The sequence below is a fragment of the Myxocyprinus asiaticus genome, chromosome 38, assembly GCF_019703515.2.
Source record: "Myxocyprinus asiaticus isolate MX2 ecotype Aquarium Trade chromosome 38, UBuf_Myxa_2, whole genome shotgun sequence".
NCBI classification, from domain to species: domain Eukaryota; kingdom Metazoa; phylum Chordata; class Actinopteri; order Cypriniformes; family Catostomidae; genus Myxocyprinus; species Myxocyprinus asiaticus.
In genome coordinates, this window is record NC_059381.1 from 2,013,298 (window position 1) to 2,041,243 (window position 27,946).

Below are 27,946 nucleotides of genomic sequence, written 5' to 3' on the forward strand. Positions count from 1 at the left end.
GAACTCTTGTAGCCTCTATGTCATTGTGAGGAAAGACTATGATTTTTTTTTTTACATTCTTTAAATAAAATTTTAAAACTATGAGCCGATTAATCGGTTAATCGGTTATCCACCACCTTAGTTATCGGTAACAGCAAAATCTAATAGCGGTCGTCCTCTAAGAGACTTGTTAGAATTTGATGTCTGTATAGTATCGATTTGATATTCTGTTAGTTGATTGGTCGGTCTGTATGGAAATAAAAGTCGTACATTTTATTATCTTATGATTTTGTCATCTCGTACGACATCTCATGAGACCAAACAGTTGCTCAAATAAACAGATTGCAATTCTGTGTAGTGCCGCTACTTGTGCAAAAATTACGACTTTACCTTGAATGTAGATGTGAAATGTAAACCATGCCAAACCTTTTGGTATTCACTTCTCTTCTGAATGTAAATGGGAAGTCTGTTTACTTCACTTGTGATTTGCATTAAGATTCTTTGTTCATTTAGGACCATTTCTGCAAATGGAGATTCCTTATAACAAATATTCTTGCGTGGATTACAGAAGAGAAGGGAAATACTTCCGGGTAGTCGGGCAGGCAGTGATTCTCCTGAAGTTTTGATTGCTTAAACTCTTTGGATGTGAACTCTTTCTTATTTTAATTTTTTCAACAATAGCCAGTAAGCAGTCTCTCTCCGCTTGTTGACCTTCAAAAGGTTTTTCTCTTATAAAGTTTGCTGTTGAGTGGCCGACCCATCCCTGGTGCACTGGACCCTTTAACCACCCCAAATCCCCTCCATCCATCATCCGTTATCCATTGTTCCTTCCCAGTGCCCTCCCACCCTCCCCCATCCCTCCGGGATCACGCTTTGGTACAAGTGCTGCCGGTGGACATGTTTCCTGGACTCCCCTCGTCCAGCCATTTGTCCAGACTGCGTCTGCGTGCATTCATGAAGAAGTTGCTTACAGTGTTCAGTTCCAGTCCCAGCTGCTGCGAGATGGTCAGCTGCATTTCTTTGGATGGACGTTTGTTCTCTTTAAAGATGGCCAGTAGTGTTCTCCGCTGCAGGTCGGTGAAAACCAGCCGCGATTTCTTTGGTGTATTGCTCCTGTCTTTGCTCGGGTCCTGCTCTTTTCTTTTGCATGCTTCAGGGGTTTCGTTTGTTGGAAGGGAGACACAAAAAGAAAGAAAGAATAGATTATTATTCTGTTATTATGAAAAAATTATGATTCATTATTCATCCAAGTGACTTTCAAATTAAGTATTATATATTATATAACAAAATATTAAAGACTCTTTTATAGATTCTGATTCCGACATCAGAGTCAACATGGCATCTCAACTCATATCCGATCACTTGTATCCCACAGGAAATGTTCAGATGATTTGAGGAGAGGTGAGATGCCTCCAGGTAATTGCCTCTGTGCCTAGTAACACTCCCAGAGTAATACAGTAGAGCACGGGTGAAACAACTGGTTTATTTTTAGGGTCTTTAATCAATAGAGAGTCTAAAGAACTAAACACAAGATCACCTGATAATTAACAGTTCAATCCAGAGAGAGAAAATCCCTGAAATACACTGATAACAACAACAAATGATATATGGGTGTTCTTCAACTTTGCACACTTTCATGTCCCAGGGGTTGATTTTTATTAAAACAAACAGATTTCAACTGTTTTCTTTTTGTTATATGAAGGACACATTTAAACTGAATTTACCAGGCCTTCATATTTTCTTGTTGGTACTTTTCAAATGTCTTTTAGCCTTGTCCCGGACCCAGATCTTTACTACTGAACTATGAAAACCCATTATAAAAATACAAATGATCACATATTTAAAACTATGATCATCTAAACAAAGAGTGAAATAAACAGAAACCATTTCAATATTTACTGCGTGAAAATGATTTCTATCAATGTTTCTAAACTTATAACCACAGAGTGACAGCTGAAAACTTGAAGGAATGATTGGAACTGGTTAACATCATGTTCATGAGTCTACTATATGGAAAACATTAAACAGGCTTGGTGTTCATGGCAGGACATCACGAAGGAAGCTGCTGCTTTTTTTGCTTCAGCTCAGACATATTCTTAGGATGTCTGGTGTAAACGGCTCTCTTGAGGTTCTTCCACAGCATCTCTATTGGGTTAAGGTCTGGACTCTGACTGGGACACTCCAAGTCGGCACTATCTTAAGCACATTGTGTTTGTCTATACTTGTGACTTTGATGAAGATGAGATCACATTTTATGACCAATTAATGCAGAAAACCAGCAAATTCCAAAGGGTTCACATACTTTTTCTAGCCACTGTAGCTATTAAATTATTCTTAGCTAGACAAAGGAGTTCATTTTATTTTAAAAAGGTTAAAAATGTAATTTCCATCAGCATCATTTCCAGCACAGAATTCTATTAGACACAATACAGAATTGAGATGTGCTGGAAATGGCATTGTGGTGGGAATTGTATGACTTGAATGACATAAATCTCCTGTGATGCATGTACATACACTGTTGGACATTATTAGAAGACAAATTAAATAAATTAGTCTGAGTGTGAAAAATGTTAGAATTTACGTGCCTGAATTTGAAGAAACTCCCATATAGCATGTCCTGTATAATCCACACACACGTACAGTTGTGCTCAAAAGTTTGCATACCCTGGCAGAAATTGTGAAATTTTGGCATTGATTTGAAAATATGACTGATCATGCAAAAAAACTGTCTTTTATTTAAGGATAGTGATCATATGAAGCCATTTATCATCACATAGTTGTTTGGCTCCTTTTTAAATCATAATGAGAACAGAAATCACCCAAATGGCCCTGATCAAAAGTTTACATACCCTTGAATGTTTGGCCTTGTTACAGACACACAAGGTGACACACACAGGTTTAAATGGCAATTAAAGGTTAATTTCCCACACCTGTGGCTTTTTAAATTGCAATTAGTGTCTGTGTATAAATAGTCAATGAGTTTGTTAGCTCTCACATGGATGCACTGAGCAGGCTAGATACTGAGCCATGGGGAGCAGAAAAGAACTGTCAAAAGACCTGCGTAACAAGGTATGGAACTTTATAAAGATGGAAAAGGATATGAAAAGATATCCAAAGCCTTGAAAATGCCAGTCAGTACTGTTCAATCACTTATTAAGAAGTGGAAAATTCGGGGATCTCTTGATACCAAGCCAAGGTCAGGTAGACCAAGAAAGATTTCAGCCACAACTGCCAGAAGAATTGTTCGGGATACAAAGAAAAACCCACAGGTAACCTCAGGAGAAATACAGGCTGCTCTGGAAAAAGACGGTGTGGTTGTTTCAAGGAGCACAATACGACGATACTTGAACAAAAATGAGCTGCATGGTCGAGTTGCCAGAAAGAAGCCTTTACTGTGCCAATGCCACAAAAAAGCCTGGTTACAATATGCCCGGCAACACCTTGACACGTCTCACAGCTTCTGGCACACTGTAATTTGGAGTGACGAGACCAAAATAGAGCTTTATGGTCATAACCATTAGCGCTATGTTTGGAGAGGGGTCAACAAGGCCTATAGTGAAAAGAATACCATCCCCACTGTGAAGCATGGTGGTGGCTCACTGATGTTTTGGGGGCATGTGAGCTCTAAAGGCACGGGGAATCTTGTGAAAATTGATGGTAAGATGAATGCAGCATGTTATCAGAAAATACTGGCAGACAATTTGCATTCTTCTGCATGAAAGCTGCGCATGGGACGCTCTTGGACTTTCCAGCATGACAATGACCCTAAGCACAAGGCCAAATTGACCCTCCAGTGGTTACAGCAGAAAAAGGTGAAGGTTCTGGAGTGGCCATCACAGTCTCCTGACCTTAATATCATCGAGCCACTCTGGGGAGATCTCAAACGTGCGGTTCATGCAAGACGACCAAAGACTTTGCATGACCTGGAGGCATTTTGCCAAGACGAATGGGCAGCTATACCACCTGCAAGAATTTGGGGCCTCATAGACAACTATTACAAAAGACTGCACGCTGTCATTGATGCTAAAGGGGGCAATACACAGTATTAAGAACTAAGGGTATGCAGACTTTTGAACAGGGGTCATTTCATTTTGTTGTCATGTTTTGTTTTATGATTGTGCCATTCTGTTATAACCTACAGTTGAATATGAATCCCATAAGAAATAAAAGAAATGTGTTTTGCCTGCTCACTCAAGCTTTCTTTAAAAATGGTACATATATTACCAATTCTCCAAGGGTATGCAAACTTTTGAGCACAACTGTGTATATAAACAAAGAGATGTTATTTTCAGAATAGAACAATACCCTATTACTCATAATATTTCTGCAGTGTTTATGGTGCACAGTATATAAATTGTCTGTATGAATGGAATACTTGTAGATTTCATCTGTGACTAAATTGCTGTTACAAAATTAGTGTGCGCAACAACACTCCAGTCTCGAAACACACACACACACACACACACACACACACACACACACACACACACACACACACGCACACACACACACACACTTCTAAGATTTGATTTGATTACTCCTCTGAATTAAGTATGCACAACTGAGCCTGTGCCAGATCAATAGAAATCAGGTTAAGAGCTCAATTTAGTACAAAACTATTATGTGAGAGGAAACGACGGTGTAAATAAAGGTGGACACGCTCAGATGAGCTTTTACACAGTGTGTGTGTGTGTGTGTGTGTGTGTACCATTTTAACTTTTGCTTAATTCACACCCTGATTGAGACTTGCTCTCTATCACACACACACACACTAGACCCATTAGTCATAAAATTAAGATGGCAGCATGCCAAGTGTTAAGACGGCAAGAAAACGCAGGTCTTGCATTCAGGCAGAATAAGTTGCTGAGCGCTGCAGACAGACGTTGAGGAGCGACTTTTATGTGTAAAAACTATCCCCAGCCCCATCATAGCGTGCTTAAGCTAAATATTTGATAAAGACAAATGCACGGCAATAATTCCACACTTTGCATGTATAATTTATGCAGTAACACAGAGACAGTGGAACACTGCTGAAACACGAATCTAAGACAAGATACTTAAGATATTCAGTGCTTTATCTTTAAGTAACCATTAAAGCCCAGATATTTCCCAGAGATGTCTTAAAGGGGTAGTTCTCCCAAAAATGCATTTCATTGCATCTTTTTTCCATACAAAGTGAATGGTGACTGACAACTCCTTTTGTTTTCTACAGAAGAAAGAAAATCATACAGGAGTAAAAGATGACAGAATTGTGCCTTTAATAAGAATTACTTCCACAGTCATTTCATATTTCATACTGTGTAGTTCTTTTTTTAGTTTTTCATGTAATGATTTAAATGTGAAACTTTAGTGACTGTTGGACTCATATTTCTATATGGAAACTTCAATAGAAACCTATGCAAAGATTGAGATAATAAAGGTTTGGCGGTTACACAGGGCTCCAGACTGCGACTATAATGGTTACAAATGTGACCAAAAATAATTGATTGTGACAGTAATGTAACATCTAGTCGCCATTGGCGACAGTCAGGTTGTGTGCGTTCATATGCGCTTTCGTCAGATATCATCTTGTGAGTTATTGAATATATTTTTAGAGCGCCAGTGTGTCTCGCGCCGCTTTTCACCCGTTCTGTTTCTGACGAGCTCGCTGCACCGCACGCAACAACAAACCCAGCGCGAGAGAGTCCTGAACAAATGACTCTTTTGAACCGGATCTTTTTCACGAATCACCTGAAAAGAACTGAGGGTTTGAACTCAGGAGCTCAGGTTTGAATCAGAGTCACTTTCTCAGTGAATCAGCCGTCGGTGAGTTCACAACTGGGAGCGCAGACATTTCAAAATAAGAGTCCCATGTGTATTTCGGGCTTCTTTATAATTAAAAGTCCCGTATTGTGTCTTCTGGTAATTATTGATTGAGATTGAAGAAGCACATTAAACTGCATCTGGAATTTCTTTCAATTTGCACTCTTGTAGTCTCGGTGTCTGGGGCCATCCGGTAACAGTAAAGAAAGACTAAGGCAATATTTTAAATCAATTTAAATTATATATATATATATATATATATATATATATATGAGATCAAGCTTTTGACACTTGAGGACAACTATTACACAAGGTGCAAACATTCACTGATGCTCAAGAAGACAACACACTACTATAAGCATACTATACTTTATATAAATATCTGTAATGTAGATTCTGAAGAGCAGCACTAAATAAAAACACTGTATCTCTTATATTTGTATAAATTATGAAAGGGGTGTGAACATTTGAGACAAAAGGGAATGCAAACTTATCTTCTCAACTGTGTTTATTAAACCTCTGATTAATGCGTCTTTTCTTCAGATTTCTATCTTGTTTCTGAACAGCAAACTAAATCGAGCAATTCTGTGATTTGGCGACTAAAAACAGCCATTTGGCTCCTTACTGTTTCAGTTGAGGAGTCAGTGGCTCCTAATTCATTTTTTAGTCTGGAGCCCTGTCACTAAAGTTGAGTAAAGGGCAAGAAATGACGGCATGAATTTTACATAACGACACATTATCCAGTAAACTGTCAAAAGCTCTTCCTACTCTTCCAACCACCCACAACACCCTATAATATTGTGGTGGCAAATCACTTTAAAAAATAATTTTAAGTTTTACGCATTTCAATTGTATAGCAAAATTCCATCATATTGAATTGAGCAATCTTTACATTTTTTAAAGATTGCTTAATTCAATTTGAAGGAATTTTGTTGTACTATTGAAATGAATAATAATAAAAACAAACCTAAATATTTTAAGTTTAATTAACTTTATTAACTTTGCTGTTAAAATAGGCTTAAATATTTCTTTGAGTGCAGGAAAAAATCTGATGGAAAAAAAAAATCTAGTTAGATTATATAAATTTCATAATAAAATTCCATAAATGTAAACTTTTTTTTAACTAAATATTTTACATTTTATTAATTTAATTTTGCTCTTAAAAATAGGCTAAAATATTTTTTGAATCTGTAAAAATCTGATGAAAAAAAAAATCTAGTTAGAATATATAAATTTCATAACAAAATTCCATAAAATTGAATTAAACTTTTTTTTTTTTTACTAAATATTTTAAGTTTTATTAATTTCATTTTGCTCTTAAAAATAGGCTAAAATATTTTTTGAGTCTGTAAAAATCTGATGAAAAAAAAACTAGTTAGAATATATAAATTTCATAACAAAATTACATCAAATTGAATTGACCAATTTAAAAAAAAAAAAAAAAAAAAAAAAACATTTATTAACTTCATTATTTTTTTCAGTGCATACAAAAATCTATACAAATCTGATAAACTAGTTAGACTATATAAAATGCAGCCACAGAATGTTTATAACAATATTGACTAATTTATTAAATTAAGTGCAATAATGTGATTCTCCATTGCTCTCTGCAGCACACCACAGTCTATATCAGATCAGATCTATATGAATGTAATTGTTTATATATGTGTGTGTGTTTAAGGTCAGTTGTTAAAAAACAACCATCCAATTGACAATTCTGGTGTGTAGCTAACAGGTTATCTGCATAGTGTTGTTCTGAAATCAGTTTTCACTGCACAGAATTTCACTTTGTCCAACATAGAGTTGATTTTCTAAGCAGCAGATGGCACTGTTCATCCAGCACTCACACAGAGAGGAACATGATCAGTGAATGCCATTCCACTCAAACCCTCCATCACTGAGATTCTTTAACAAAACCACATTTATTTACTGACAAATCATGTTATGCAGTTATTTTAAGCTTAAGAGCTTTTTATAACCTAAATGACATATTTTAAGACATGCATGTATCCATGTTTCTATAAATCCCACAGCAATTAGATACAATGTGTATTTTGGTCATTATCAAAATATGGTGACTATCATGTCCTTTGACTTTTCAGTCATGAAAAAGGTTTCAGATAGTCAAGGAAACCCCATTTAAAATTCTATAACCTTTTATTAAATAATATGTAATGATGTGACTATATTGTTTTACACATTTATTTAGAAAATACATTTGAATTTGGCAATTGCCTTAAAAAAGCCTCCTTTTTCTGGCACAGCCCTTCTGTGACATTTACAGTTATTCACGGGTTTATTTTGTACTCATTTTTCAGTTTTCTCAGGTCATGCATCGGTGCATGTGTGCATAAAAGCAAAACAAAATAATGAATCATTTAAATAATTTAAAAAGAATGTTTGTCCCTTGTTTTTATGTCATTGGTGCTATCAATGTTAAAAACGAGTATTTTGAAAATACAAAAAAATGGTGTAAAAAAGATCAAAGAGTCTGCTCAAATATGCACATAATGATTTCCACATTTGTTACATTTTAACTGTAATTTTATCACATGGATCAATTAAATATGTCATTGGTGTTACATTGTTTAGTGTTGTTCAGTTGATTTTAGTCTGATCAGAGGTGTTTGTTTTGTGATGCTATTGACACCATCTTTGAAAATGAATCTTTTAAGAGAATTTATGACTGATGTTACAACCCTCGCTTCATCCGTTAAACAAAATTAAACAATAAAAGAACAAAAGTCACGTTGTCCTTTTATGAGTCAAGATGTTAAAAAGTGTTTTCCCTCAGCTTTTATAGGAGAAATAAGTTGGAATGTCATTTTATTTTTTTAAATGACCCATTTATTTAGTGCTGATTTGTTTTGATTTGCTACTCAATATTTAGAAACATGTGAGGATTTGTGTAAATACTTACTACACCTGGACCTTAAACCTTCACAATGTGTGTGATATGAGTGAAATACAGCATGTGCACATTTGAACTGTAATGTGCAACCTTCATTAGATAATCGTGAGGTTTCTCCAAACCAAATGATCAGGGTTAAATCGCAGAACACCAACAGAAAGCATAATCTATTTACTGCTGTATGGAAAGACAATTGTCTTTTTTTTTTTTTGCCAAATTAACAGGGTGAAAACTTAAACCACATCTGAGGCCTCAAATTGCCCATCATTTGCATCAAAATATTCTATAATGTGATAAAAATCAAATGAACATTTGTGTAACATTGTTTCTTTAGGTCAGCCGTATAATCTCTAATAAACTGAATTCAGGTAATAAATGTTTATTCTCGTATCGCTTGGAGAAATATCAATCAACTGCAGTAAAATGTAGTCAAGAAAATCCTAAAGGAATATACTGAGGATTTCTACTCTAACTGTATCATTATTTAGAACGAATCCTAATCTGAAATTCCTATTTTCCAGTTTTTGTTTTCTGAATTTCATTATAGCTTGTAGATTCTTCTGGGATTCTAAAAGGATTCGAATTGATTCCATTAGAATCACTTAGAAGTGGTATTCAATTATGACACATAATTCCATTAGCAGTTAGAGGACTCAAAATTGGTTCCAAATTATATTCTAAATTCCAAAACCATTCCTTTAGAAATGTTCCAAATTATGATATACATTTCATAAGCAGTACTTTATATTTTGATTGTCTAGTGGAATAAATTCAATGTCTGTCTTTGTGGCTCTATAGGCAGCTGTACAGTCTACATCTGTTCTTTCTAGTAAAATACAAGGATCAATGTTTACTTCCTAAAGCGAGCTCTCTTTACGAGACCCTGATGGCTTTCTTTTAGTGTGTCTCTGGATAAAAGTGCAAGACTCCTGCTTTTGTGGAGAAGAGAGTTTGCCTGTCATCATTTGGTATTCTGCTTACTGCAGCTTAACACACACACACACACAATCTCAGCCGTCAATGGGCATCCATGCAACACTGACTCCATCAGGACGGGCTCTCATGGTGCTTTACAGTGCGATCAAAAAAGCAATTATATTATTCAAAGGGTTTTACCATTTCCGCGTTGAGAGAAGGGGTGTCAACTTTGGGCTCTTCTAAAAGGGGTAGGGTTCAATCAATCCAATCAATACCTCAGGTTTCCCTGGCCTTTCATCAAACGGGTAAGAGCCGCTCACACACTGCTGGTTTATCTTTCCTTGCTGGCAAATATAAATCAATGTGTGTGTGAGAAAGTGTCCAGTGGAACGGTCCTAACCGCACCGCTGTCCGTTTGCTCAAATCTGAACCAATTCTTCGTTGCCCTAAATGCACCGGCCGTATCGATCGGTTCTCGCCTGTATCGAGTGTCAGTTTGCACCTGAAGAAATTAAGGAGGAACCCAAAGACCTGCATGTTCCATCACCTTATCTACTGAAATTTGTATTCATTCAGGTGTATTGGAATTTTATTAACGTCCCGTTTGGGAGCTTTCACTGGAAACACGATCTCAGGGTGTAAATCAGTTCATCAATGATCTATTGAGATCTGTTTTGATTCTCAGATGCTGTAATGTTGTATAGTCTCTAAATAGCTTAAGGAATATGTACTGTATCATAATATGGAACCCATTCTAAAGGGATCACATTTTAGTTATATCTAGTAGGATCTTATTTAATTTTATTGTGGATTGGGTCCAGTTCATGACAGAAATTTCATTAGCTTTCATCACTGATTCCACAGTGATCCACTTCTCGTGTCCGATCAGAATAGAGACCTGTGCCACTTAGCTATAAGTGTACTCACATGCATTGATATCATGCAAATAATTTCTAAATTTGTGACTAATTCTGCATCAATTTCTTCATACATGCAGTCACGATTATTTTCTGGTCCAATAGCCAAGACAATTTATATAGCACATTTCATACACAATGGTTATAACAAAGTAAACCCCTTCTGATCAGCAGAGAGCACGCACACATATACGTTAACACACACGTTTATCTATCTAAATGGGGGCATGTCATAGACTTCTATTGTTTTTATATAAAGCTAATTATAATAACTGTAAAATAACACTAAGCCTAAACCTAACCCTAACAGAAAACTTTTAGCATATTTAGAATTTTAAAAAGAAATACATATTTATTTTATGTATGGTAAATTTTTCCAAATGAGGACGTCTCAAAATGACCCCAAGGGGGGGCTGTGTCCGATTGACCTCACTTCTGGGAACAAGTTTGTCTCCAAACTATAGCTAAGTACATAGAGTATACACACACACACTCACAAGTAGTGGTCGACCGATAGTGGATTTGCCGATACGATAACTAAGGCCGAGAACCAATTATTCAGCCAATAGTTCATTTCTTACTATGATGGGTACTGATATAGAGGCTACAAGAGTCCAAAATGAGTAAAATCCCAGATGCAGTTTATTTTTCAAACAAAATCCGAATAATAACCAGAAAAAAGTTTACATTATGACGTGCAACTTTTAATTGTAAACAAGCCTGAAACACACCAGGGACACTTATTTTGAAATGACGGAGATTTGGTTTCGTTACAATGCTCTATATTTAAGTATTTTCCAAAGTAAGCCTTTTATAGTCTATACATTTACCAGATGAAGGTATTTGCATATATATATATATTTCACCTGATGAGGTTTAATGAGGAATAAGGATTATTATTATTCACAAGATATAAATGTATGTGCTGACGGGGCACGTTTCCATATATTCCTTTTCTTTTTTTCTATTTATTTATTTATTTATTTATTTTTTGCAGCATGCCTTTGCTTCAATTTAGAACACTTGATTTATCTAATCAAAATAACAAAAAAATATAAAAAATATGGATGAGCATTGTCAATGATGAAAGTCTTAGAGACAGCAAATCCCCATGTGATTTTATTTCACCTCTAGAGGCCGCTGTTATACTGTAGATCCAAGCTGCAAAATCCTACACCGCTAGCTGCAAAGTAACACAGAATAAAAAAACACTATCGGCAACTATCGGCATAGATTTTTGACGATAACCGATAGTTCTAAAAAGCAACTATCGGCACCGATTAATCGGTAAAACCGATATGTCGGTCTGTCTCAACTAACAAGTCGACATGAAATGACATTTGCATACCATTATATTTCAGTAATGTGACGTGTTTCTGAGTTAAGCGGGAAATTCCTTAAGAAAAAAGGTCCAGTTTAAAGGTAGACCGATCTATCGGTTTAACCGATTAATCGGTGCCAATAGTTGCTATTTTGAACTATCAGTTATCGGCAAAAATCTGTTGAGAGTTACCGATATTTTTTTCATCATTTCAAAATAAGAGTCCCCAGTGTGTTTCGGGCTTGTTTATACTTAAAAGTCATGCATTATGTACCAAATCTTTATTATTGTCTAGTTTATTATTGGGATTTTAGCTGAACAAAAAAATGCATCTGGGATTTTATTCATGTTGGACTCTTTGTCTTTATAATAAAGAAAGAATAAGAATTTCTACTTATTGATATTTCTATAAATCAATTTGAAAAACTATCAGCTGATTAATCGGTTATCTGCCTTTTCCACCACCTTATTTATCGGTATCAGCAAAACCCACTATCGGTCGACCTCTAGTTCAGTTCACTTTTCTTTTCTTTTTTTTACAGGAATTGATTGGATGGTGAAAAGTGCGTGTTTCACATCAGAATTAAAGCTGCGTCCGGAAGCTTGAAAAAATGTATATGGCGGTAGGATGAAAATATGGTGCCTTCCAAACTGTTCTGAGACCTGTTTCCAGTCAGATCTGAATTTGAGTTTGCCATTTGCCATCCTGAAACACAGCCTGCGCACAATTTTGAGGTGGCTTTTTAAACCGGGATGTGGAGGCTGAAGGGCATCAACACTTCTTTTGCAAATCTACCTTTATTTGCTATTATTGCTTTTACCGTTATTAGATTAATGTTGATCAGCATTAAATATCTGTATTGCAACTGTGGTGTACCACACATGAGTTGTATCCTGAAGCAATGCAAATATGAAGTCTTTTTTTTTTTTTTTAATAAAGTGCAATGATGAATCATGCACAATAAGATCAGGAATGTGTACTAAGAACGTAAACAGATGTTGACTTTAAAGACATAAAAATGCATGCAGTACTTTTAATCTGCGAGTTGTCTCGGTACATTCTGTGCAAAGACAAAACAAACCATTCTCGGATCACTTCCCTGAATTATACATGCAGATGATGTTTAATGCAGTGTGTGCACAGTTTAATGAGCTTCTTATCTGGTTTCCGAAGATGCAAAACAAAATTGAGTGATCTTCAAACTATACATTCTAGAACAATCTGTTCTAATAATTAGTGGCTGACTGATATGGGTTTTTCAATGAGAGATGCTGATGCCGATATCTAGAGAACAGGATGGCCAATTTAATGTGTGTATAAATATATGATACAAGTCAATATCAGCAATTAGGATGTATACAGTTTTTACTCAAAATTCACTGTAAAATGTAAAACTTATCAGAAATATGTTTGCTACTTGCAAATGGCAGAAAATAGTTGGATTAAATCAAATCGTTGCTCAGCTTTTATTTAAAGAAAAATATTGCTTGAGCTGTAACACTATCAAATCAGTAATTTGTTTATTTTCTTGTCATATGGATCTTATAGCTGAACAGAAGTCATCAGATACAGAGAGAGAAGGCAAGTGAGGGGAGGAGGGGTGGCGACATCAGATCAATATTCCGCCACAAAACACGATCAGTAATGATGTTTTTACTTGTTCGGTGAAACCTCCCCATAACAGATGAGAGAAAATCACGGTGTTTTTAATTCGCCTTGTGTTTCATACTCTCACAGACGGCCAATCCCTCGTTGGGGTCTAATGTTAACGCGCTGAAGCTTCTAGCCGTCCATTGTTAGGCCTGCTGACTGCTGATCTGAGCACAATATCAACCACTTTCTAAGCACACGCTCTTGTGGAAACACTCAATGTGTGTGTTAGTGTGTGTGTATATATGTGAGAGTGAAAGGACTTGCTAAATGTATTATGCTATAGTCTTGCACTTAGCTGTGTCATTCTGTGCATGTGCGGAAATCCTTAATGTGAAGAGAGAGAGAGAGACCTACAGCATGTTCTCTGCAGTGTATCATCTTGCTTTGGCAGCACAACTAAAATAGGGAGATTGGGGCTAGTTGTCACACCACTATACTCCACTGAATATTTCTCAGCGTAGCTTTATTTTTGAAAGTCACTTTCTGTATAGACATATAGTCTGGAGTACAAAACATGTCCACCCTTATTGCCCAGGGTAAAAACAAATACTGTAGTACTGAACCTATGGACCCCTGGGGTATGTTGTCACAATGGCTTTCATCATAATTTAAACAGTGAAAAAAATAATGAAATGTAAAAAATGTAAAAGGCAGCACAAAAATATCAAACCATTTTGTTTGCCTACAGATGTCAGAATTAATTTGTTGTATAAAATTATGTTATTTTATTAAAAATAACATAAAACAGCTAAAATAATATATAGAACACATGTTCGACTTTTTACTCTGCATAAATGTGTCAAATTTTCCCAAACTGATATTTATTAAAAATACATATTTGGTTTCCTGTCTTTAATTAAATTATTTAATGAATATATTTAATATATATAATGAAATTATAATTCATTGAATAAACATATATAATTTATAATTAAAATATGATTATATATAATTATAATAATGATTATGAAATAATCATTAAAAAATAATATAATTAAAAAATTTATAAATAATTTAATTTAGTTATCTATACTATATATATATATATATATATATATATATATATATATATATATATTCATTTAATGAATATATATATAATTTATAATTAAAATATGATTAAATATAATTATAATAAAGATTATGAAATAATCATTAAAAATAATATAATTAAAAAATGTATAAATAATTTAATTTAATTATCTATACTACATATATATATATATATATATATATATATATATATATATATATATATATATATATATATGAAATATATTCATTAAATGAATATATATATAATTTATAATTAAAATATGATTAGATATAATTATAATAATGATTATGAAATAATCATTAAAACTAATATAATTAAAAATTAATAAATAATGTAATTTAATTATCTATACTATAGTATAGATAATTAAATTAAATTATTTATACATCATAGTAATACTGCCTTCAATTTTCACTCATTTTTTTTTTATTTATTTTTTTATCATTGTTCAACAGCATCTTTTTAACTGTAAGAAAGTAAAAAAAAAAAAAAAAATGTTTTAGGGTAATGAGAATCCTCACTATAAATTATTTGAATAGTAAAAGTAAAACATCCAGATGTATTACAATAATGAGAATTGTGAACTCAAATGTCCTGAAAATAATGTCACAATGTAAAACTCTTAATGGCCTTAAATATAGGCTTTATTTTCTTTACAAAAAAATATAATCTCAGATCTCCTTTGTATTGATTTGGGGTTAAATGTGGCATTTGGACATTTTCTGGACAGAAAACAGTTCAACATTTTTTTATTAAATCAACTTTCATTATATAGCTGACTCTTGTCTTAATGTATGCTAGTGTGGTTTTATAGTGTTCCTACTGGAATTTTAGTTAATTATAATTATAATTTATGACCTCGTTTTGAACTAGGTGTTTGAAACCAAAATACAAAACTGTTGCTAGAGAAAACAAGCATTTGTTTAATTGGACTTTTGACTCAAAATTAGTAACTGAGATATAACACAGCCTTTGTAACAACTTCCCCGTATGACAACTAGAACTGGCAACAAGAATGAATATTCTTTAACCAAGAGTATTTGAACGCCTCTTCAGAGGTGAAAGTTCATAGTTTGACATGATGACATCAACAGTTCAAAGGTTTGTTGCCAGACAGAAACATCAGCACACTGATACGGCCAATCACAAACGATGTGTTGAAACAATGCTGATGAGTTAACGCTTGTAAACAACATCTGAACATCAATAAACAATCCAATCAGCTTCACAAACACACACTGAATGCTTACAAATGCACAACTAGCGAGACTGATTACGTAGACAGATACTTATTTAGGTCTAAGTGGGGGTTTCGGAACAAGTTAGGTCTTGTTTGTTTGTACTTTTGTTTTGCATGAACTTTCAGAAGAAGTGACCTCTCTTGATCATGTAATACGTTAACAAAAGCTTGATTTAAAAGAGCCCGTGCTTTATTACGTAAGCTCTTATCTTCTTCTCCTGTCCCCTGAAAAGCAAACATGAACCTCTCTTTTTCCTCATTGCTGAAGTTAACAGTTGCCAGTTCTTTCAGCAGACACCAATCACAAATTAAACCCAGTCTTGACCTAAATGTCTCTATTAAGCAGAATAACTGAAGCTGAAGCTTTTTGAATATTACAGCACATTGCAAACAGTGCATTGTCAGATTCATGACAGAATCAACATGGATGCATTGGCTTTCACCAACAGAAATGTAAGCGCAGCGTAGTTCTAGCGGGAAGACTAGCAGCTGTACATCATCGCACCATTATCTAGGTAACTCCTAGCCAATCACATGTAAGCCATTGCTTTATAAGTCTGCTCACGATCTGTCACATTGCTGTTTCAGTGTGCTAACACGGCAACCTCCACCACCCCACCACCACCAGTTGAGTCCCGTCCTGCACAGGGGGTAGGCTTCTCGCCCCTGCCTCCTATCTGCGGCAGGATATGACAGTTCTGAGTACAACTTCTTCGGACCGCCAGACGGGGCTTACGCCAAAGAGAGACATTACATTTCTGTTTTATATTCATCAATAAATGTCATCTTGAATTTCACTCAAGTCTGCGAGTCTTCCTGATAGAAGATACTTCATTAGAAATAGATTTGATATGTAACAACTTGACATTTTCCCATCTTTTAAAAGTACGTTTTAGGGGGGCCTGCGTAGCTCAGTGGTAAAGACGCTGGCTACCACCCCTGGAGGTCGCTAGCTCGCTAGTTTGAATCCCAGGGCGTGCTGAGTGACTCCAGCCAGGTCTCCTAAGCAACCAAATTGGCCCGGTTGCTAGGGAGGGTAGAGTCACATGGGGTAAACTCCTTGTGGTTGCTATAATGTGGTTCGTTCTCAGTGGGGCGCATGGTGAGTTGAGTGTGGTTGCCACGGTGGATGGGTGAAGCCTCCACACGCGCTATGTCTCCGTGGCAACATGCTCAACAAGCCATATGATAAGATGCACGGATGGTCTCGGACACAGAGGCAACTGGGATTTGTCCTCCACCACCCGGACTGAGGCGAATCACTACACCACCACGAGGACTTAAAAGCACATTGGGAATTGGGCATTCCAATTTGGGAGAAAAAGGGGAAAAAATCAATTTTAAAGTGAGTTAAAGATCTTTACCTTTTGCATTCAGTGACTGTTTAAACTTTAACATGCAGCACACAGAAAGCTGTATATATTGGTAATTTGAGAAGCACATTGGATTCCTCAGTTTGTGTGTTTGTATAAATATATCACTAATATAAAATGCATCACAACCCTGAGAGATTATTGCACTGCGGCTTTTAAACCCCAAATGAAATCAGGCCAAGAGAAAAACCGACAGATTCCCTCTTCCGCTCTGCTCTAATGATAAAAGCATGTTTTTTTTGTGGGGCCTGGGAGACCAAAAACTTTGCCCTTTGCTCAAGCCAGTGCTGACAGCGATCCCCTAATCACAAGACATTTCAGAGCTGTGTGATCCGACACACAGATAATCACATCACTGACGCTTTACCTCAAAAACACTCTTCCACCTGCAACTGCATCAAACGCACAGATATTTAGAAAACAAATCCACAATATCTGATGCAAATGATGGATTCATTACATATAATCTCAGTTGCTCTGTTATTAAATACAAAAACAAGCTTATTTAAATGTTCATAAGTGTTCAGAGAGATATGCATGAGTGAAAATATACATTATAAATATGCAACACCAAACTATTGTTTTGTGCATCGTGTGCCTGTAATATTTATCATTTGTTTGTATGGTCTACATTCTAGTGTCATTCCTACAGTTCTGCGATTTTTGAAAAATGAAACATACTTTTATATGTATCTTTAAGTTTTATCATTAAAGGGACCTGCTAAAGATGATATAAATCATCAGTGTTGGGGAGTAACGGAATACATGTAACGGGATTACGTATTTAAAATACAAAATATAAGTAACTGTATTCCACTACAGTTACAATTTAGATCATTGGTAATTAGAATACAGTTACATTCAAAAAGTATTTTGATTACTGAAGGGATTACTTTAATTTTGAGTCTGCTTAGTTGAAAAATATCCATATAAATTATGCAATTTGAGGAGTGTTGGAACAGCGCTGAAACGATGCGTTACTTACATTAATATGAGCAGAAAAGGGGCGCTTTCACGCTGTTATGAAGGAAAAGGTGCATATGATGTACAATCAGAAGATGATGTCGTTGTGTACTCTGTGGGGTTTGGAGCAGCAGAAACAGTTAAACTTTTCTAAATTGATATGTAAACACTTAAGCTAAAATACTATTTCTAGTACTATCACATGCATGATTATATTTTTCTATCAAGAAAATCCCCATTAGATGATGTTTTTTTCTCTAGTAAGATATTTAAAATTAGGGCAAAGAACTTTTGTATTGTTTTCCCTTAAAACTATCTAAAAAATACTTAAAACAAGATACATTTACTTCACCTTGTTTTATAAGCAACACTGCATATTTAGGTTTTTTTCAGATAATTTATTTTTAATATAATTTGTCTTACTGTACTGCAGTGGCATAGCCAAGGGTGGGCCGGGGTGGGCCTGGGCCCACCCAAATTAGACCCAGGCCCACCCAGAGTATTGGAGATTATTCAATGACTTCCAATATATATTTAAAAAATAGTTAAAAAATGCATAAATTCTGCTTGAATGTGCCACCTCTCTGTTGTTAAAGAAAATTTGGTCAAAAAATAAAATAAAATTGGGGCAAAAATTTGGACCATCCATTTTTATTGAGGCCCACCCAAAAGTAATTTCCTGCCTACGCCCTTGCTGTACTGGCAGATTTTTCCCCCCACTTGTTATTAACTTGTTTATAGTCAAAACAAGTGAAAAAATCTGCCAGTGCTGAATAGGGGTGTAACGGTACACAGAAGTCAGGGTTCGGTACGTACCTCGGTTTTGGAGTCACGGTTCGATACGAGTTCGGTACAACAGGAAAAAGCAACAAATACCAAATGCTAGGTTTCTTTTAATTTATTTTGAACAGACAGTAGTGCAAATTACAGTTTGTTCCACCTAGCGGCATTTAGTCCCCCCTGAGGTAGTTGGTACAGTACAGACTCCTTTAGTGTATTAAGCACTAAGCAGTAAACAGAATGCACTCTTTCATAGGCCATATTATTTTGTAGTGTTGATAAAAAACAAAAGGTATTTGGTCACAATCAGCTACAAAACTGAAAAGCATCTCTTGTGTTATAAAGGTACAAAATAAATAGAATAATGAAAAATAAAACTTGTGCATTAGGAGAAGCCATTATTGTTTTGGGTTGGTCATAGATGACCTCTTCTTCTTCTGGTCTTTTTCCTGTTGTGGCAGTTAGCAAAGAGCATTGCATTACCATGCGCACCCCTTCTGGATTGGAGTGGATCGCCTGTGACTGACTCAGATGTATTCTTCGTTTGACTGCATGCACGAATACATGTACCGTTACACCCCTAGTGCTGAAGAAGTAATCCAAAATATTTAATTACGTTACTGACCTTGAGTAATCTAACAGAATATGTTACAAATTACATTTTACAGCATGTATTTTGTAATCTATAGTGAAATACATTTTAAAAATAACCCTTCCAACCCTGTAAATCATACAGGTCATACTAAATGATGTGGAGGATGAAAGTTTAAGGGATTTAATGCCCATTGCAATGAATATGCAACCTATGTGGAGACTAGTTCTTTCAATTACTCAAACTCCCACTTAGACTTTGGGAAACGTTTAATGAATTGGTGCAATTTTAGTACATTTCTATCTTTATACTGTGGATGGCTTTGTTTGGAAAATGTTAATAAAGCCATATATTGTTCCTTATTGTTTTGTTTTCTTTCCTGAGAGGGAATTTTTACAAGAAAAGAAGTATATATTGTGTCAAATTTCAGCACTTTTAAAATCCGCGATTAATCGCGATTAACTGCAAAAAATATTATGCGATTAATCACAATTTTTAACAAAAATAATTGACTGACAGCACTAATAAAAACACGTTTAAAAGCACACAAAACTTACAAAGTACAATTTAAAAAGAAAACCCCACAACTTCTAAATAAGAGCTCTATTATTATTACAAATTCTAATACTAAACGGTTTGTCCTTGTTTTAATTAGTCAAGTTGTTTTGTTGTAGTTGTTCGACTGTAGTTTGAATTATTCATTGACTCATTCGCTGACTCAAAAAAACAATTCGCTCAAAAACCGTACATAACTATGGCATGCAAGTTTTACTCTACACAAGATGAGAAAGAAAAACTAGAAAAATGCATATGCACTATAGAAATGTCCATGACCTTTAAGAATATGGTCAATTTCCATGACTTTTCCAGGCCTGTAAATCATAATTTTAAAATTCCCTGATATTTCCAGGTTTTCCATGAAACATCCTCACAAGCGTCTAACATATCTAAAGAGAAGCCATATATAATTTTGATTTTATGCATTTCATGCCCAGAATGTTATATATAAAACAGTAAAAACAAACAAAATCAAACAAATGCCTTGAATTACATTCATATAATAGAGACTTGAATTGGGCTCTTTTGACTTTGGCTGCAAGCAACCACCTAGCAACCACCCAGAACACCCTAGCAACTGGATAGCAACACCCTGGCAACAACCCATAACACTCTAATAACATGACGGCAAGTTTTGCAAGGGCAGGCACCACTGATACTTTATTCAGAAAATGCAAAGATTTAACATTTAATGCTCATATCTGAAGCATAATCTTAATAGCAATAAAGTCATCTCAAGTCTTTGTTTTTTTTAATTATGGAAATGTTAGAACATCTTTATGCCGTATGACCACAATAACAATGAAGAATTGAAATCTATTGGCTCAGTCATATTTCGGCTGGGATTATTTCACTCGCTCGGTCCGTGTTGTACACTTATTGGGTTGAGAAGAGAATCTCATCTCTAAAAGGTCCCTCAAAGCACTGCAAAGCCATTATAATTATCACAGACCGGTTCTGTCTGGTGCTGTGAGGCGAGCCGCACGCCCCGGTCTGTGTGAAGGTTACCGGCCGCATCCTTTTAACGCCAATCTCCTCCACACAGAGTCAGAGTGATTAAACGGCCTTTTAAACACCTGAAATTCACTTGAAAGCAACAGGATTTGGTTTTCCAAGTCATCCGGGCAGCTTCATCATGTTTTAATTAGCCTTTTAAACAATCTCGGCTCAGAATAGACCAGCAGGATTTGTTTTTGTGCGGAGTCAGTCGGATGCTCGGAACGTTCCTCCAGCGTCAGCTTTACTGGAACAAGTCCGGATCGGGTTCCAAATCAATGCATACTGGGTGCACACATTTATGTTATTGTTGCCAGCATTAATGCCCTTTTAATATTTAAGAGATTACCCAGATCGATTCGCCATCGTTCAGCAACACATATTTGTTTGAGAAAGTGACACACTCACATTTGAATGACAGAGCAAAAATAAACAGCAGCAGTACGGTGATCTCCACTTTTGAGAAGTCCAGAAAACAACACACAGCCAACATCAACCAGAACTGTATCTCTGATTTCACCAGCAAAAATGATATTATACAGTTACTGAGTTTATGCATCTTTGCTTTCACTTTTCATTTAAACAATTCTGTCTCTTTGGAAATCAAAAGGCCATTAATATATCTGATAGTAGCTTCAATCTAATGCTGACTATATTATATATATATTCTAACTAGTGATAGACCAATATCTCAGCTAGGCCAATAAATTGACCAATATTTTGAGATCTATTGGCATTGGCCATTACAACTGTGCCCATTTGACCGATTAACTGGAGTTAGCCAAAAATTACTAGCACCCTTTTCAATGGGTCAGCACATATGTGTCTTAATTGCTATACTTAAATTCTGTTAGCATGCATCTTATATATCAGCATCTTATCAGCCACCAGTCACCTTCCTAGTTATCGATATCACCACTGAAAACTCATAGCAATCAACCAATAATTTGATTGAAAATCTGGAGAAATAAAATTCAATTAAACCTGAAATATTTAAAGTTATTACATAAAATGAAGAAGAAATATTTAAGATTTTGCACTATTTCTGGGTCAGTATAATCAAGCATATTTGTGACATTAAACATGTCCTATATCTCATATCGCCATTTTATCGTCCATTGGCCACCCAACTTCTTAGCTATTGGTATCGGCCATTGAAAAACCCATTTCGATTGACCAAACTTTTTACAGTAGGGTCCAAAAGTTTGATATATTGAAAATCTGGGATTTTCATTTAAACGTGAAATATTTAAAATGAAGAAAAGTTATGTTGTAAAATTCAGAAGAGCTATTTAAGATTCTACACTATTTCTGGGTCACTATAATCAAATGTAAATATATTTGTGACACTGAACATGTTAATTATCATACATCTCATATATAGACATTTTATCATCCATTGGCCACCAAACTTCCTATATATTGATATCGGCCACTGAAAAACCCATATCGATTGACCAAAAATGTATACAGAAGGTCCAAAAGTTTGATATACTGAAAATCTGTATTTTTCTTGTTTCAATTGCTATACTTAAATTCTGTTAGCATGCATCTCATATATCGGCAATTGGTCACCCAACTTCCTAGTTATCGGTATCGCCCATTGAAAAACCCATTGCAGTCAATAACAAATTTTAACAATATCACATACAGTGGTGTCCGAAAGTTTGATATATTGAACTCTTTTGTTAACTCTTGCTCAGATTTACTTTCTTCCACTGGAACATTCTCATCTCATGCTGGATAACATGATCATCAGGTTTTATTCTTGCCAGCTCAAGTGCATGCTGTCATTAAAGCCAAAGGATGACATTCATGTTAATTTTTCAATTCAAATTTTCACTGAAATTGTTATGCTACATGTTATGTTTTCAACTAAATTAGAGCAATGCAAGATAGAATCATTATCTCTAGTGGTTTCAGACTTTTGGATCACACTGTATATCTAAAGTCATTTATATTTCATATCTAACTACCTCCCCGTCTTGCAGCCCAATATCTCTGTCTTCGCCTGATAGGAAGGTGAAATAGTCATCGCACAAGCCCAAAGCAAGACAGACATCTCTCAGAATCCGGCCTGTTTGGCACCGTTAGAGGTACATTTATTTATCTCCAGCATCTTTTATTTACTGTCCTGGACCGTGTGGTTCCCAGCACCTGGCTCGGTTTCAATCTCCTCTGTCCTGACTCATATAACAGCGCTTGTCCCCTTTGATCATTTAGTTAATAAAGTTGTTTGTCCGCACCGGACAGCAAGGCCTGAGGTTTGTCTCAGCGACTGATTGCTTGGTCACTGTGACTCCAATGAGGTCCAGTCACATGTCACGTTTGATTTGACTAAATGAATAGCACAAAGACAGCCTCGTTTTCTTTGGTGGAATCAGGCACCTTCACCAGCTGATGTTAAAGAGACTTTCATGAATAAGTCATTAGCAAAATATTATGTAATGCTTAACAAATCAGTATTTGCGATCAAAAATGAACATACTGTAGGGTCCAAAAGTCTGAGACCACTAGTGAAAATGCTGCTGTTTTGCATTTTTTACAATTTTCACTACAAATAATCAGAATCAGAATAATAATTTGAGTGAAAAGTTGAATTTAATGACTTTAATGACAGCATGCAAGTGAGCTGACACAGATTTCTAAATCAAATGTAAGACTTTTTAAGACCTTTTTTAAGACTTGAACAAATACAATGAGTACGGTATGTCCATACAAGATCATTTTAAAATTGTTTTATGTACCAGTATATCAACACATACAAATTAGAGGTCGACCGACGTTGGATTTAGCTGATACAATAATGTGTTGGGATGAAAGGCGATATCTGATAAATTGGTCAAAAATGTTCTTAGCATTTACTTACTGTGATGGGTAAAGACACAAAGGCAACAAGAAATAAAATTTCCAATAATAACCAGAAAAAATTAAGATTTGGTGCATCCCGCAGGAGTTTTAACTATAAACAAGCCGAAAATACACCGGGGACTCTTATTTTGAAAATGTGTGTACTCCCAGTTGCTCACACAGACAGATAAGGGAAATAAAATATGCACTCTTAAAATCATCTACAACGTATTACTATATACATGCTGTAACATGGACATTGTCATAAATCAAGAATAAGCAGTAATAAACTGATTTTGAATCGTTCTGAAACCGAAGGAAACACTGTATCACGAGCTCAATGTGCAACAGTGCCGCGTCTTCACTTTGAAGTGTGCAGCACATACAGACAAAAGAGTTATTTAATTAAATCACAGCGTTTTACAGTTTAATGATTACATTTCGTCATATCGAGATTCCTGTTTTTCTGTCCCTAAATGTAAGACCTCTTTAAATGATAATGAAGACTTTTGTTAAATCATTTAAGACTTTTTAAGGACCCGCGGGAACCCTGTGACATGAACAAAAGCTGAAGATCATGTAATTAATGGGGATTTGAAAATGAAATCATGATCATAAAGTGCTACCAAAACATGCTTTTTTTTGCTGAATGTGGATGTGCTTACACAGCACTGAGTCAACATTTACATGCATGTCTTTCTACATTATATAATAACAGGTTTATGGCAAAAATGAAAACAATACAGTGACAAATTCTTCGTAATGGTTTGATGCCATAATGTGCAATTCCTCGAACACCCTTTTTTGTTTCACTGTTTGTTTCTTTTTCTTTTTCAAATGCTCCGGACAAAAGGCAGGTGCTGTGCTGCACATCTCTGCCTGTTTAACCCAAGACAAGGTGACGTTTTGTGCGTTGAGCTGAGGGTCACGCAGAGATTTCTATCAATAATTCATCGAGCCGCTGCAGCCTCTGTTCTTCTTTTCAATTCCCCTGCAGCTCACATAATACCTTCCCCCCAACCCAAACCATCTGTGAGCCCAGAGTCCTGCAGGGATACAGCATTAAAGAGCCTACACCAGCATCTCCAAAGAGCAATGACGCTTTTCAAGAATTCTGCTGTTGGAAATACTGTTTAAAATCTTAATGCATCATGCACACGTCTTTCTTTCTATATAAAGATGCATTTGTTTTGTTTACAACAATCCTAAAGTGCTTCAGGGTTGTCCATATAGAGCATTTTATTAGCTGGATGTATTGAGCGTATGTTGTTAGACCATATTCAAATAATCAATGACAGTAACGATGGAATGTTTTGATAAAGATGCCAGTGCTTTGGTATGTGATCCGCCTGCATGCAATATTCACAGAAAAGATTCTTCGTTATTGTTTGGTGCAATCCATATAATGAAACACTGCTTTTTCTCTAACCAACCTACAGTATGTGGTATACATACAGTACATTAACTAGTTTTATTATTATTTAGTCAAAAATATTATCTAGGAATGAATCAACATGACTTAATTAGGTTACACCTACACAAAGTAATCAAGTAGAATCAATTTGGGGCAATATGAGCACAGTTTCAGTTTTTAGAGTGCATTTTCAGCTTTTGTCGACAGTAAAAATTCAGTTTCACCTCACTTTTGCTTATTGTTCTTTGTGCAAATTGAAATGTTTATGCAAACATTTCATTCAAGTTCAAATACTATGTAATTCGATTGAATCAACCTTACTATATTGGATTACAAAAAGTAATTTTTAACAGTCAGAAATAGCTCTGTGCATTTTTCCCTTTTGATGACAAATATTTTCGGTTCACTTTTGCTCTTTTTTTCTTTATGCAAATTGAAAATCAAATACAAAAATATACAATATATGAATTTGAGAGTTTGAATACATAGATTGCATGCTACAAGTCTGTTTTGCGCAACTCATGAGGCATCAGTACGGTCCATTATTTCAATAATTGTGCATCATCTTACACATTAAAAAATCAATACGCACCAAGCTTTTATTTTAATGCACTGATGGGATGCTATTCAACATCACGACACCTATCTGACACCTACAAGCACCCCACAGAAACTACAGAATATCCAAACCACACTGAACCGATGTGGTAAATCCAAGTCGTGCTTTTTCTTCAGATGAACAAAGGAACACGGGGCTGCGCCGCCCATCGCAAGAGGGGGCAACAAGCCCGATGTCAAGGGGAATAACAGTCCAGTAATTACCAACACATCCCTATTCAGCACCTCTCTGAAAAGCCTTTCTTTAACACACACACATAAACTAAAACGCCTCGTGCATCGCATGCCACATAAACTGCCAGCCCGACTCGTGCTTACAGAATATTTTGGAGTGTTTTGATAAAATCACATGACGAATTGTGCTGGTAAACAATAGATGGGCATTGCAGAGAGAGATAGAAAATATATGCTAATAGAAAATATATTGTTAAATAGTGCTATAACAATGTTTACACCAAAATCATGATGCCCGGCGCTGGACGTTTATAAAATTACGTTCTAAAAATAAAGCCGTACAACACAAGTATTGAATTTTAAAAATATAATAATAATTTTATGATAAATACATCAAAATCATAAAATATTATCTAAATATTAAATATTATGGACAAAGAAGTACGTATTTTTTTTAAAAGTTTTTTCAGAGGTTGTTCTCGATATTGATCGTCATTATTGACAATACAATCGATTTAATTGCAACTGCAAAATTGCACGCTTTCAAAACACAGCAGTAGCAGCAAGCAGCAATTGGGGGATTGTTTGAAAAGCAGATACCTTGTCTTACCTGCAAGCCGAAGGGCCGACATCCTCTGAAACTCGGGCTCCTGTAACCATTTCCACATTCGGCGAAACGTCTCCCGTCCCGACTTGAGTTTACTCCAGGGTTTGGGGTTCCGCAGCAGGTCGGACAGGGTGCCCTGCGAGCGACACAGCACCCGCTGCGCGAAGATGGCCTGCGGGATGCTGTAGCGCTTCAGCTCGGCTGTGATGCGCTGAGCCACTTCTTTGGTGTTGATCTCTTCCAGCTGTCCCGAACCTTGCGTTCCAGAGGAGGAGGGTGGTCTGTCCCGGTTGGAAGCCAACACGGGCCCGTGGGATTGAGGGTGGCCCGGATGCCCGGTGTGGTGCATCCCGTTCAAATGGGGGGGCATAAGGCCCGTCGCTGGGCCACCGAGGCCTCGGGAGAGGTGCTGGTCCCCTCTGGCCAGCATGGCAGTGTGCGCGTCAAAGTTGGAGCTCAGCATCTTGTCGTGGCCGTGCGCGCCGTAGTTGTGGAGCGTTTGCTGGGCGTTGTGGATGGAACCCAGGCCATTGCCGAGCGGACTGCTGGCCAGGGGGGACAAGCTCTGACCCATCCCGCTCATGTCTTTATGATAGTGGCTGTAGAGGTTGTTCATGGTCGGCAGAGCTCTCTCATCCCGCATGAGAGTGAAACTCCCGCTCACGTTCCCAGAGAGACGCTGATGGTGGTGGTGGTGGTGATGGTGATGCGGATGGTGGAATTTGTCGGACACGGTTGAGATAGGCGGTAGAGGCTGCAGCGGGGTCAGCGTGGTGTAGGTGCCGCTCATCCCGGGCGGGGACGTGTCGCACGGCATGCTCATGGCGTGATGGAGCGGCAGAGACAGCTCCGGACGGTACTCTCCCCCGGCGCCGTCCAGAATCGAAGCCATACTGGATACCATCGCGCTCCGCGACGAAGCCACGCTCAGATCCTGGTGTATCCGTAACGAAGCCCCCGGGTTGCGATTGTGATGGGGGCTGTGGCTCATCAAGTCCTGCTCATGGCTCACTCCACCGTGGAGGTTGCCAATGTCCATTGTCATCTCTGGGTTCATGGCGTACGCATCCAAATCCTTGGCCAGGCATCGATAGGCGTTATAGGCAGTCTTCATTCAGTCCATTGATTTATTCCAAGCTTTATGCCAGGGATGGGTTTTTCCTCTCCGTTCGAGCGGTTCTCTAAGGCCTCTCGGTTACAGTTTTTCTTCCCAATAAATAAT

General features: G+C 36.4%; 1 protein-coding gene across 1 annotated transcript; it reads right to left on the reverse strand.

The window, feature by feature from the left end:
• Window positions 1-845: 845 nt before the first annotated feature.
• LOC127429256 (one cut domain family member 2-like) lies at window positions 846-27,940 on the reverse strand. Its single transcript, XM_051678191.1, has 2 exons — window positions 26,728-27,940; window positions 846-1,129 (listed from the first exon to the last, which is right to left on the reverse strand). Exons 1-2 carry the CDS (start codon window positions 27,836-27,838, stop codon window positions 846-848), a joined length of 1,395 nt encoding a protein of 464 aa, XP_051534151.1. The 5' UTR covers window positions 27,839-27,940.
• Window positions 27,941-27,946: the final 6 nt, after the last annotated feature.

Coding starts and splice junctions, on each gene's coding strand:
- LOC127429256 (XM_051678191.1), bottom strand. CDS start 27,838: ATGAAGACTGCCTATAACGCCTATCGATGCCTGGCCAAGGATTTGGAT. Junction 1,130..26,727: donor GTCGGCCCTTCGGCTTGCAG/GTAAGACAAGGT, acceptor AAACCCCTGAAG/CATGCAAAAGAAAAGAGCAG.